The 14169-nt window shown below is 42.6% G+C and overlaps 1 protein-coding gene across 1 annotated transcript in view; it reads right to left on the bottom strand.

Annotated features, from left to right (window-relative positions):
- UNC13B (unc-13 homolog B (C. elegans)) overlaps positions 1-14169 on the bottom strand; it is a 209670-nt gene that overhangs the window by 19913 nt on the left and 175588 nt on the right. The window contains exons 30-34 of the mRNA XM_014952451.1: positions 14052-14129; positions 12967-13044; positions 5577-5665; positions 2621-2773; positions 512-635 (exon numbers count right to left, since the gene is read on the bottom strand). Coding sequence (XP_014807937.1) covers positions 512-635; positions 2621-2773; positions 5577-5665; positions 12967-13044; positions 14052-14129 — 522 coding nt within the window. The remainder of the gene's footprint in view (positions 1-511; positions 636-2620; positions 2774-5576; positions 5666-12966; positions 13045-14051; positions 14130-14169) is intronic.

The raw sequence follows: 14169 nt of genomic DNA, 5'->3' as shown, positions 1-14169 counted from the left end.
AGAAATTGTCCCAGCCCATGCTGACGTTAAAGCCTTCTGGGGGGTAAAACAGGAGGTGGTGTCATTAAACAGCAAGCCAAAATTAGCCACTTCTATACAGAGAGACACCTGGCTAATAGATGACAATCATCAGGCAAAAGGTGCCTAGGTGTCGATTTAATGCCATGAAGACAACACTAACTGCCCAATAACCCCACATGCCCAGCTCTCTTTGAAGGATTGCAAGTCCCTAATCAATGTCATTTGCTTATACTTGGAGGCAACTCTTTTTGGATCATGGATTTGGAACTGTTGTTTTTTTTTTTACTAGAGCATGCTCTCTATCTTGCAACCCTATTATAAAGAGAGCTGCTCTCTTACTTTACCAGGTTACAGACATAATTTTCCATCCTCGAGCAGGCTTTGTGCAGGCTAGTTTACCTGGGCAGATGACTCATTAGGTCAAGGAGATGAGTTACACAGGCAATGGCAAGGCTTCCTGCTATGAGTCAGGAAGGAGAAAATGCTTTACCGTATGGTCTGTAAGAGGAGGCAGCACAATCAGCTTCTCCATGGTATTCATTACCACCCTCCAGAGCTCTTTCAGCACCCGTTTCAACACCGTCTTTTCACACACAGTCGCAAACAGCGTCAGGCTGCAGGGAGAGAGCAAGAACTGAGTAAGTTCAAAGAATGCAATTTGCAAGGAGAAAGGAGGTTTGTACGGTAGAATCTGTGCCCCATCCAAAGCAGTTTGTCATAATAATTGCTTTAAGGATAAAAAAAATCTTCCCTTTTCATAAAGTGCAGCCTGTCTTCACCCTTGGAGATTTAGCACTAGAAACGTTTGGCCAAAATGGATTATTGACATTTCTGACCACAACCATTTCTATTTATTGACCTAGGAATTACAGAAGATATCACTAAGTTATGGTGGTTGGGAATAGTCCAAGTAAGACCAGGTACCATTGATCTGGTTCCCTTTAAGAAGATACTTCCTAATGTATCGCGTTTACAGAGCAGATAGGAAAAAATTACAAACAAACATAGAATAAAAGGTTTTAAACTTCAAGGGGTTATTATAACGGCTTTCATGTAATACCTAAATTATACTTTCAATGCCGTTATGCAGAAGTTCCTGCACAGCTGCTGTAGTGTCTAAACCTTCTACCTCTATAACCACCTTGAAGCATTTCTTGGACTCCTCTGTATTTTGTTGCAACTGCATTCGCCACCAAGCACCAAACATAGGTTTATTCCCTTTTACAGAAAGAAGTTCTGCTTTATCTCCCCTTTATTCCTCCTTTATTATTGTACATGCTATCAAAAAAAAAAAATAGCCAGGAAATGTTAGATTCTTCTTCAGAACGATTGTTAGACTTTGGCATTTACTGATCATGCTACAATACAGGAACTCAGCAGCCAGAAACAGTGCACAGGCAGCTCCTTCTACATTGTGTTACATTTTCCCCCAGATTCCCCGTCTTCCCATAGCTGGTTAGGCAGTAAATGAACAAAACCGAGCAGGGGCAAGACTGATGTGGGTAGGATGCAGGAAACACCAAAACAGACTCTCCTTCTGTAAAGGAGGAAAGAAAATAATCCAGGCTCAGATTATCGTAATCAAAATGACTTGGTCCACAGCTGGACAAAAAGCCCATAGCATATCAAGTTCCCAGTGATATGCTAACCCTAAGCCACAAAGGAAGGTGGCTTCTAAGAACTCGTGAAGGCATGCATAAAGTGCTCAAGTGAGAGGGCTCCTAGATGTAATGATTGCTGCAGAGTCACTGACTACATGGTGACCCAAAGGAAAGATGGGACAGTGAATACAAAGAGCAATGAAAGAAAATAGATTTTAAACTTGTAAAGCTTTGCATCTCTCACAGCACTTATTATGAAAATTGCTCTCCACCTATTACAAAACAAAGAACTGCTGTGCATCAGCAAGAAGTTTGACTTTTACAACGATTAAAACCTGTTTTTCTTTGTAGATCAAGGCTTAGCTGGTGAGAATTGTGTGCAGTTACCCACAGCAAGTCCCCGTACAGCTGAATCATGCTGCATGGTGTTAATGGCAACAGTTAATTAAAGCAATGGACCAAGTTTACGTACTTCACATAGTTCAGAAGCTTATCTTCTATGCAGAACAGCACCATGAATGACTAGAACACACATGTTTAACATGACTGGGATACTGAGTAGTTACATGTATCAAGCATGTTTAACATGACTGGGATACTGAGTAGTACATGTATCTGTATATGTATATGTAACTATGGTTTGCAATAAGCTAATTGGCTATAGTATAATTTTATCGGAAAAAAACCCATAGATAATAAACTTAGAATTTCAGCCTTTCCCACTACCTGATCAGCAGAGCGTTTTGCTGATTGCTGTAATTGCCAGAGGGAGAAAGGACAACTGACAGTGTGCTCTGGCACTGAATGAAGGTTGAAGAGGTGATCTATGGCTTGAAAGAGAGGCAGATATGGGAAGAAAAGCCATTAATTCTTTCTGATAATTTGGAGGCTGGATATCTCAAAAGCAATCCAAGAACATGGGAGCTATTCTTCCTTCCCCCATCCTGTTCCCTATCCGATGCACTGAATGTGTGACATACACTTGAACAGTCACTTACTTCCCATCCAGGAAATCCATCAGTGGTCTCAGGACGTTATCTGCGTCTTGTGCAACTGTGTTTCTGGCGTTAGCAGCAACATTTCCTGTCCCTTTCACCTGGCAGAGGATATCGGACATCTGCTTGACGCACTCATCAATGCGAGTCTGAAAGCTGAACAGACAGGAGAGAGGCAAAGCCAAGATTATCAGTGGCAGAGATATCAGCTCTGGTACACAAGTTAAGTATCGCAAGGCTATAATCTGTGTGCTCAATTACACGCTCTTCCTTCCTGAGATTTGCTGCTTGTTTCCTTTCTGTGTTTGTTACCAAGGGACATGCTCCCCGGTTCCTTATGCCCATCGTCCACAGACAGCTGACCACCTCTGAACATGGGAGGAGTTTGTTTGTCCAGCTTGCAGAAAGAAATGATACTTTCCCGATTTTAAGAAACTCTGTTATTCTTTGCTCAAAGGACCCTGCTGCATCTTTGCTTTCTACGCAGGGTGTCACACCGCACAGCTCCCAGCACCCAGGAGCCTATGGACAGAAATCCAGTTATGACCCACCACGGGGTAAGTCTTTAAAAGAACAGAGACAGCCTGAAGGCGGGCAGGAACCAGCCCCACGCCATACAGTCCATGCCATATCAAGGTGTTGGAGTGGGATGTGGGGCCCAGCTGCGAGACGATCAGTGTCACTGTAACAAAGTGACACACAAGCCATTACAGCTCATTTACTGTTCCACCTCTTACTGCTAAGAGGAAGCTCAGAATGAAATAATACAATGGTTAGAAATGATGAATAGATCAGTAGGGCTGTCAACATATCAATTCAGTGAATAAATGAAAATGCTTTGACATTTAAAAGAACAGTTACTAACAACAGGCATTACAAGTGACATTTAGCTACCCACTAACAGCACAGAGGTTTGAGACCAGGAAGAGGAGTCAGTGCTAGGAGCCTGGGTAAAGGTTTAAGAGCAGGAACACAGGTTTGGAAATAAATCAGCTTTGTATCTGCACAAGTGGCCTGAACTTCTGCTGTGTGAGGCACCCCTCTGTCCTGCAGCTCTCACCTTCCTTCTCCACCCCATCACCTTTCTCCTCTCCTGCACTGCCACCTCTAGCTGCACAGTCCCTCTTGCTTGCTTCAAGCCTGCCCCTCCCTGGAGCAAATCCCACAGGAGTTCCCTCCTTCGCTCCTACAGCCTCCAAGAACAAAACAGAAGCTAGCCTCGTGTGAAGTATAAACCCTTTTGAGGCTCCCTTTTCTCTACGATATCCTTTAAAGTAGAAAATGCTTCTGTGTCCAGACATAATCCTCTCCCAGCACAAAGGTGGTGAGGCTCTCTGGGTGTGTGCTGCTTTCCCAGCAGGTGCAATTATCTCATACAGAGGAAGAAAATTTAAGATCTGCAGTGTCAGCTGTGGACAGTGTTGTAGGAGCAACGTTGTACAGACTCTGCACAGAATATTGTGGATGTCGGTTTTCACTGAATTTCACAGAATTTTTAGAGTTGGAAGGGACCATAGAGATCATCTAGTCCAACTCCCCTGCTGAAGCAGGATTGCCTGGAGCTAGAGCATGTTACTCAGGACTGCATCCAGGCGGGTCTTGAAAATCTCTGAAGAAGGGGACTCCACACCCTCCCTGGGCAGCCTGTTCCAGGGCTCTGGCACCCACATTCACATCCTTTAGAAGACGCTGCTTATACAGTAAACTGCAGCTCTGCTTTTCATTCTCTGTTACTGTTAGGAGAGAGCGAAGCATCTGAGAGCTGCCTGACTGGCTAAATCTCTTGCTGGCACATCTCTCTAAAACTCTCCCTGGTACGTATGTTGATACTGAATAATCTCTTTAAATTCTATTTGCAAATGTCAAGATTGTACCTTAATTGTCTTGTAGTAGTAACACCATGGAGACAGGTTCCAGATAACAAAATTCACCCCCTAATTATGATTTCTCACTCATCCTCCATCTAATTACGAACCTTATCGATTCAATTCAGTTACAGTTTGAATCTCCATTTCGTGCTATGGCATCCATTACTGGCAATGGGAAGTCCTCACTTATCTCCCCACTTAACTCTGTGTGCTGAAATCCAAATAGTCACTGACAAATCCACCATGATTTTTTGGTCATAATACTGCAAATCTGCAGACTGTAGGAGACCACGTTGGTGCAATCTGCTTTATTCCCTGTGCCTATGTTTCAGCTATACTCCAGTTCATGCCTGCATTAATCTTGTTATAAAGCACAACATGAAATGAATGGGGTTAACCATGAGAAGTGGTTGTTTTTGAAGATCAGTTGGGAACCCTCTATTTCTAGATTTTGCTTAATTGACATCTTTTATGGTTCACTACAAAATTATTATGAAGTCGACCACATTTTTTATCCTCAGGTAAATGCTAACATGATTTGCAATAAAACTTAATTGCCATCAATTACTTTAGCAATACTTTAAAGAGCTCCTCCCCTTGAAACATTAGAAAACACCATTCACTGCAACATTGGAACAAGTCAATCTCAAATTCTAAACCTGTTTCCTTCTTATTGTAATATGCATTTAACAATCAGAAATCATTCAGCTGTTTCATACATTTAGAGCAGAACATTTAAACAAGAATGTTGCTTCATAAACGCCAAGCTGGAAACTGCTTTCTGAGCAATAAAGGAGAAGGCAATTCTGCTACTGACAAGCACTACTCACAGAAAAAAATCACTCTGTGTAATTCAAAGACATTTCATAGTTGAGAGGTCTCCATGTTACATTTCTAAGCAGAGCAGTATAGAAAAGAGAGACTTTTAAAACATTTCTAACTTTTTCAGATGGTCTCAGTATTTGAAAGACCATGAATTTATGACAAAAAGAAAAATATAATGCAGTTGACATGAATTTCTTTTAACCTGACTGAATGAGATTAGACAAAAGAAAGGAATGCTTCAAGGACAGGGACCTCGTTACACTCACCTGTTACCAAACACGGCACTCAGCTCATCCAAAACATTGTTCAGCTTCACCTGGAGCTCTTTGAGATGGTCACTTGCTTCTGCATCCAACTGCGGATGAAAGAAGAGCACTTAGCTTGAACCCAGAGGGTAGCCTGCTGTCCTTCACAGTGCTGCTCTTCACTGTTGAGGTTACTCCTAATAAGCAGGTGAACTATCACCGTTGGACACTGCCAGTGAGGATGCTCCCCTCCACTGCCTGCTGCTGTTACAGAAGCTGTGAAATCATCAACAGGCAGCAGCCGGTGGCTTCCCCAGGCTCCAATACCCTCTGATACCCTTTCCTGATACTTGCAAAGTTGAGAAAGAAAGTGATCATGAACTCCCTGTGGCCAATAGAGTAAGCAGTCTGAGAAATCATCCAGCACTGTGCGTTACCTTGTGCTCACGGCTCATTTCACCCCTCTAAGTCTAGAAAGAGACAGGGCTTTTCAAACTGGATGTTATTTACTTGTGCATTTCTCCATGCATGATCTTGAGAGATGCTATTTCACCTTCCACCCTACTGCCAAGTATCCAAACTGAAGATTGACCCAGCCACTGCTCTCAGAAGAACGGACCCCAGTTATTTTTGAAGTCTGGCCACAATACCATGGCAGGAAATGTTGTGCACTGATCACTTTTGGAAAGCATAATCTCAGCTACAGGTATTGACCACAAGTAGCTCCACTTTCATGTGGAGCCAAATAGCTTTTTGTATACAACTGTTCAGAGGAGACTTCACAATCCAAACCAAAAAAGTGCCCAAACACTGCATGGATGCTGCTGACACCTTGGCACAGCTGTAAGAAAATGCTTGCTCCGTTATTATCAGCCCAAAGCCACCTGTTTTTACACCCAAGAGTGCCCAGTATTCCACCTGCAGTCATCCCTCCAGCCTTGAAAGAGCCACTTCTGAGCAACCTACCTGTGTGTACACATAACAATACATGTTGAATGCTTTGGGATCAGTTGCTCTGAAAAAGTAACTTGTAGAACAGATTTGCCTTTGTATGCAGGCAGGTAAGCTGCTTGTAAAACAAAAACCTTCCAGAAATGTTCTTATTTGGCATTCAGAGCTTCCACCCTTACCTCTAAGGCAGAGTATCTATTTACAAACGTAATGAGCCAGATGCCTGTACAGTGGTTAAAAATCAGTTTAGATTTTTTACGGTATATCCATGCATGCAGCTATATAGGATTTGAACATCACAGGAGTCCCCACTTCTATATTCAGCGCTGAAGCCCTCTTTGTATTGCCTAGCATCTGTCAGAGAAAGCCAAGCCTTAGGGGATTTGGAATCTGATCCGTTCGTTTTCCTTTTGTAAGCTGGCATGGAAAACTGACTCTATTAGGCATTTGAACCTGTGCTAATGAAACTCCTGGATCAGAATTTTAAAAATAATTAAAAAAAAAAACCCAATCAAATTATGAGTACTTAAGCCTTACAACTTCAGGCATTGCTAGCTCTGATTATTTTTCCTTTATTAAAGTGAATTTGTATTCTGTTACGTTTATAATTGCCTCGCTCTGTGACAGCAGAAGGAAGCTAACATGTCAATCAGCAGTCATTCTAGCCAAGCTTGTAGGTAACAAAACAAAAACAGCATCTGTTGGTGGGAGTTTGTCTTGCCCCTATATTAATTCTTCCCTTCTACTGTGAAAAGGGGCAACGAGTCACAAGCTGACTGGTTTGCTATCTACAATTAATGGCACTGAACAGTCTCTGATTTTGGCCATTTCTGGTAGATTTGAGGTAGGACCAGTTCATGATTCATCAGAACATTTAAACTAACTGCTTTTCCAGATTAAAAAAAAAAAAAAAAGCCAGAAGGATTTGGCACAAGCCACCTATTCCTCACTATTTACTTCTACTTCTTTGTAAGCTACCAGATTCATCGTCTAGAGGATGTTCAGGATCAACAACTTATTGCCATGGTTCATGAACCATGACTCGTTTTACTGCGAGGTGACATGGGGAGCTCACCAACTCTGAGCTTCTCCTTGCTATTGTACCTGTTGACTGCAAACTCATCTTCTCGGGAGCAGAAGAAAAGCTGATTGCTAGCCCTGTACTGCAAGAAGGGACAGCTGGAGCAATGCTGTGCCAAGGGGAAGAACTCCATTATCTATGGTGAGGAACTCTCTCTCCTGCAGAATTATCAGCTCACAGCTCACTGGTGCAACTAGTAACTCAGCTGCCCAGATTTAACTTTGAGGTGCCTCGCCCTCAGGAAGCAAAGCCCTGGTGGTAAGCATTTTGGTTCAGTATCCACCAAGTCCTCTGTCATCCTAGAAAGGCTGCTGTCTTCTGAGCAACTGCTGCTATGGAAGTAGTCCACATAATACAATACTGATCATTAATGCTTAGGCATCAGTACATTTTGGCCTGAAAGCAAATTTCGGGGAATTACCCGAGTGTGATCTAAGTCCATTAGGAAGCTGCCGGTAGGTGTGCAGCACTGCTTCACATATATAAATTACACATCAGTTGCAGAGTCCCTGTAGCATGTGGTATAACTGCAAACTGTTCTTTGCTGATATAGTGGAGCCTTGATAACAGCGCTCTAATGAAACAGCGTGTGTTTTGCTGTTGCTGCTCAGCCAATGTAATTCTAAGCACATCAGCTACCACTGATAGCAGGAAACGCTGCTTGGACTGCATGATAAATCTGGCTGCTAGAGTAATGGAGAAAGCAGCATTAGGCAGCTGGGTCACTGCCATATGTCACGTTCAGACCATTTCTATTGGAAGCTGGAGCTCAGCAGGCTTATAATCTCCATTCCGTGGGTGTATCGGAGATGATTCAGAGGAAGGCAGCTAATGAAAAGTTCTCTGTGCAAAACACGGGACAGCGCCCACAGCGAGGTAGTTTCTGAACTCTGAGCAAATGCTCCAATTCCAGCAGAAACAGTGGCTGGCTTGGCCATAGATCTGTGTTTCAGACCAAATGTGCAGTACAGAGAACTGAGGTGCACACAAAGAGGGAAGAGGTTAACCCTATTTCAGGGAAGAAAGCACGGCCCTGTTAATTTCCTGCAAAGATTTGAGATTCGGCACTTCAGACAATCCAGGCCTCCAAGTCTCATCCAAGCACATTCAGGGCTGAAACATCAAGTTTTCTGCTAATCTGAATGGTGGCATTTACAGTATAGAATCATAGAATGGTTAGAGTTGGAAGGGACCTTAAAGATCATCAAGTTCCAACCCCCCTGCCATGGGCAGGGACACCTCCCACTGGAGTATAGTGTTATGAACTGCAATTTAGGTTCATCTGCTGCTGCTCTCATGGATGAAACAAAACCCACGAGTCCAAGAATCTGTAATGAGCTTCCAAGTTTTCCAGGAGATGTCACTAGCTCTTCTTTGGCTTCTACACACTGGTGAAGCACAAGCGACCAGAACTGAAAGCTCCTCTGTAGCTGAAGAGACATAGCTCTTCCCTTTTAGAAGGCTGAAGACATTAAGCAATTCAGGTCTTAAAGCCAGAGAACCTGTGAAATCATCAGGTCTGATATGACATAACCAGCAGCTAGAGAATTTTCTCCTGCTGCCCTATTTTAGCTTTATGCAAGTTACAGAGTTCGTCTGGCTCCAGCTCGAAGGTGCTGATTTTTGTTCTGCCTCCCTCCACCAGCACCTGGGAGCTCCCTCCTCTGAGAGGTGACTGAGGCAGGGACCTCAACAGATCCTATCTCCATTGAGGGTCTTGCTTGTACTGAAGTTTCATGCATCTCCCCACTTTCTTATACGATTCAAGAGCACTGAATCCAAGCTGAATCCAGCTTCTCAAATACTAGGGTGGCCTTAGCTATGACACGTGGGATGCTAAAGAGAAGCAATCATTAGATACCACAAATCCTTTGAGAACATTACTATCAAGCCTTGGCCATTTCTAAGTAGTACTGCAATTTGTTATTCAGATGGCTAACTTAGGATTTAAAATGTGGGCTAACCCTGGCTAAGTGTTAAGAGAAGAGTTTCCTTAAGCATTAATTGTACAGATTAGCTTGAAACCAAAGGCATGAAAATTGTATGATGACAATCTGCTTCTACTCAGCAGCTAATTCTTTGGGTTCCCAAGGCAGTGCTTCTCTCTGATATTCACCCTGCATGCCTGATTTTTGGGGAGGAGGGGTTGGGGAAAAAAGGTGCAGAAATGTTTTAAATTAGCCTTCCACAGTACATCTAGGCTTCAGCAGTGGGCAATGCAGTACAGCACCTTTTAATTTCAGTGCCATGAGTTCATACCTCATTAAAAGCTAAGCAAAATAATGGACTGCAGAAAGCCATCTCTCAAGCAAAATGAGAAAGGCTTATTGTGGTGTCACAGACAGCCTGTGCACAGAGCAGGAAAACTGCAGAGGTGGGTAGAAAATGCAGGTCACATTAGGTTTTATTAAATAACATGTAAATAATTAAATAAACGGGGCAAAATTTAGGCAAACAGTAGCAATGAATGTATATAGCCCTCTTTAGCACACAGCTAAATTGCAATCTCCATTCTGTGGGTGCACCGGAGACATTCAAAGGAATCAAAGGCTTCAAAAGGTATTCATGTCCAGGACTCACCCCTCCATTCCACTGTTCATTACACTTTTAATGCTACCTGCCACTCCACAAACGCTGCCTTTCCAAAACATGCTTCAGGAATGTCTGACAATGCTACTGACCCACAGTGAAGCTGTTTTGATCCCATGAGATCAACACATCTCAGATGAAATGTTTTATTTCCTCAGGGAAATAAAAATATTGATTATAAATCCTAAAAATCATTTAAGATACTTCTTTCTCTGTGTGTGTGTATATGTGCATATATATATATATCTACATGCCTTGAGATCTCAAGCCACAGAAGCCACCCAAGAGAATCCCTCCACACAGAGCTCTCTACTAATCAGAAACAATAACGACAGCAGCAGAGCTTTAATTTCACAGACCATATGATGTCAACATATTAAACCCAGAGATGGTAGGAAATTTTTGCCCTGTTTTGTTCCTCCTGAGTATTACAGTTGGAAAAAGAGTAAGAGGAGTGGGGGCAAAGGCACCATTCCTCATTTGGGGGGAAAAAAAAAAAAAAGTAGTAAAGGAAAGCTGTATACCAAGGAGCCCCATTTCAAGAAATAGTACTGGGCAAACACTTCAGTTCCACATTATGCCACTACACGGCAGAGTGACTATGGGTGAGCCTTGTCACTTCACTTCCCTTGCTGCAAAAGGGAGTAAGTGACAGAGATTTCCACAGGAGCATGTTTGGGACACACTAGCACAGAGCACTAGATAGCAGCAGCATTTCAAAGCTTTCCAGAGTTGTGCAGTGCTACGGCTGTAGATGGATCTGTGATTCAGAAGCAGATGAAGCCACAAGTACAGAGTGACTGAAACCAACCCACAAGTTGTGGCTTCACACATGGTACATCTAACATACCTGCCACAAGAACAATGTAATATTTGATACCTAGTTCTCAACAACATCTTTGAGAATACAAAAAGGTGATCAGTTCAAAATCACCAGGACATACCACTAGGGTACTTTCTTATTTCCACGCAGTTTTGGATAGAGAAGTCAGGTTTATATTTTTGCAAGCTACTGTGTGATGTGTAGATGAATTTAAACCAAATCTGTGAGAGAAAGTAAGTACTGCCTTTCCTGAACGAGATGATAAAACCCAGAGATGCCTGGGAAGGAGCATGTTTGTCTACTTGTTTTATTTTCAAAATTGTTGTCTCACCAATTGCTACTCACTAGCCAGGTTCAACTGACATCAGAAAAAGGACTATTCAAACTAGGACAAGACCTTGTTTACTCTAGCAAAACAGAGGACCTGGCAGATTTCAAGTCAAGAAGCAAAGTACTACATAGTCACCAAGAGGGAAACCCCTGGGGACAGCAAATAATGCAGGCACCTAACACAAAACAATTTATTTCTGGTGACCAGTGGCAGCCTAATGAAGTGGAAAAGCAGCAATTGAAGAGAAAAGAAAATATCACTCTGAAAAGCCAGCTTCCTAGCATGTTTGCCTGGTTTCTTCTTGTGTGTTTTATTGCTCACAGTCTGGGTTCCTCTCTCTTTTTTTTCTTTTGATTCCACAATACAGGGGAAATAGCTGATTCATCACCTCTGTTCTGCCTTACCTATACCACTTGAGGAAGGTTTTAAAGGTCAGAAAGTAAAGAAGAGGTCAAGGTTAGGAAAAGTAGCTGACACTTTTAATAAACACTTTTTTTCTCCCACTATTTAACACACTATCAGGTGGTATTTTCAATTTGAAACACAGGAAAATCCTACTTAATAGTCAGCACTACGGAATAAAGCAGCAAATTAATTCCTTAAGGGAAATTAAGTGCACATGGATTAAAAATTTATAAACCACTTCATAAACAACCCATCACGAGTTTATTTTTTTCCTGAAAAACGAGCATTAGCACGCTATTACAGCTGGGAACATGTAATTCCAGTTCTTGATATAAGGCTCAGAAATTAGGACTGTTGAGATCACACACGAAAGAATGGCTACAGTTTTCCTTGCCTCATGGGGTAAATCTATCTGTTGAGATTTTTGCCACTTCATAGAATTCTGCCACTGAACACAAGAAAGATTTGAAACAGCAATACAGGCAAAAACTGAGCTGCCCATCAACAAAGCTGACTTTCCTCTTGGCATACAGGTCATAGCACAAGTTCTACCACAACACAACCAAAGAGAATGCACTTAGGCTTTGAAAATAATTTTTTCCTAACATCAGCATCAGCTGCCTTTTCTTCATTTTCCCGAACCTTGAAAAGCAATGAAAAAAAAAAAAGAGAAAAAAACAGATACAGATTATATCAGAACAGACATGGTGATCTGGGGGAGGAAAAACTTATTTCTGTAAGAACTCCCATCTCAGAACAAAGAACAAAAACTAAGATATTTATGTTCATGGACACATCTAAGCATCTAACCAAGCATGAGTACATAACTCTTACTTGCATGTCTCCCATAGACTACATATTGGACATTCAATGCCAAAGGTACTGTCCCACATTTATATATTCCACATAAAATGACTTGATGTCAACAGTTCTCAGACCTATCTGTCTGTCTTCAGAGCTGTGAAACCACCAGCCATACCCACCATCCAGCCCACATGAGCACAGTAGATATCCTTCTCTTTCCTCCTCCACGCTGTTCTGTGCCTCAAAAGATTCGTTCCTACATCTTATGATAAATTTTCTTGAAAAGTCTTCAAGGATGGCTGTCCCCTCACACCTCTGTGTTATGGGGCTCTCCTCATGACTGCAGTTTGCAAGTATCAATATGATGCAAATAACCCAGTAACAGTGCAGTAGGAATGAGTAAAGCTCAGTCTGTCAGTGCTCTTACCTCTTTACCACCCATGGCTTCAAACATCTTCTCCAGCTGCACCCTCAGCTGTTGGATGTTATTCATCAGGATGCAGGGCTGAAGGGACAAAAGCAGGTGCCTGTTACTGCTCAGGTGGGAACTCAGTTTCACCAATGGCACAGTCTGTGCCTCGACACCCTTCCCCAAGTACCACCAGATCTCAGAGTCCAATAGGAGGTAGGGCAAGCACAGATTTCAGCACTCAAACCTAAAAAAGACAAGCTATATTTTTTCTCCAACTTGAAAAGGGATGGCCAGTTCCAGACACCCCAGATCAATATCTCTGCTGTTGTATTTGCCTCCTCAGCGTTTTCACAAATGGAGAATGAGCTGACAAGAAATCAGTTGAGAAAAGACCCAGCTCTCTGCAGTTCCTGCCATACCCTGTAAGAATCCAAGATGTGTCACCTTCAGCCTCTTAATGCTGCAATGTACCTTTGAGAATGGCGTACCTCCCTGATCAGAGGAGGAACCACTGGCCAAAGCTGCATTCAGAGACACATCTGGGTCCTGCCAGGCCAAGTCTGAGAGCAACAGTCAAGGGCAACCTGAGCAATAGAGTCTTCCCTCTGCAGTTACATGCCCACTACAGGTGTGGGGGACAGCAAAACCAGCATGGGACAGACCCAGCATTCAAAAACGTAATGCCCTGTTTTATTTAATGCACAGAATTTTACTCAATTCAGGATTAAACAGCAAGACAATTAGACAGAGACAGCAGTAAACCAAGAGTGCTGTTAAGTGCCAGATCTACAGAGCAATCTATGCCATTTATTTATTTATTCATTTTAATCACCTCTGTGACACACAACTGAAATAAGCAGAGAGAGGAAGTTAATTTCAAGGGGACCTGACAGCCTCCAAGCCCTGTAGGTCATCTTCAGGACCTACTTTCATTACATGGCCAAGCCAGAATTCAATCTGCAAGAGCATATGAATGATGATAAAACCAACACTGAAAATATTTACGCCAGCAACACAGCCAGGTGCAATGTGAGAAACTTGGTTTCATCAGGACAATTATGTGATTCCACAGGGCAAAAGAGAAGCTCAGCACGACTCACCAGCTTCTCCTTGGAACAGTAGGACTGGAAGCTCTTGGAGAGGATGTCAGCGTACTGCATCAGCACTTTCCCAATAGTCTGTGAAGAAAAGATGTGGCTGTTACTTGTCCTCTATCAC

This window comes from Calidris pugnax, unplaced genomic scaffold (genome assembly GCF_001431845.1).
Source record: "Calidris pugnax isolate Ruff unplaced genomic scaffold, ASM143184v1 scaffold220, whole genome shotgun sequence".
NCBI classification, from domain to species: domain Eukaryota; kingdom Metazoa; phylum Chordata; class Aves; order Charadriiformes; family Scolopacidae; genus Calidris; species Calidris pugnax.
Note: the sequence above shows the minus strand (reverse complement) of the source record. Positions and strands in the feature narration are given on the sequence as shown.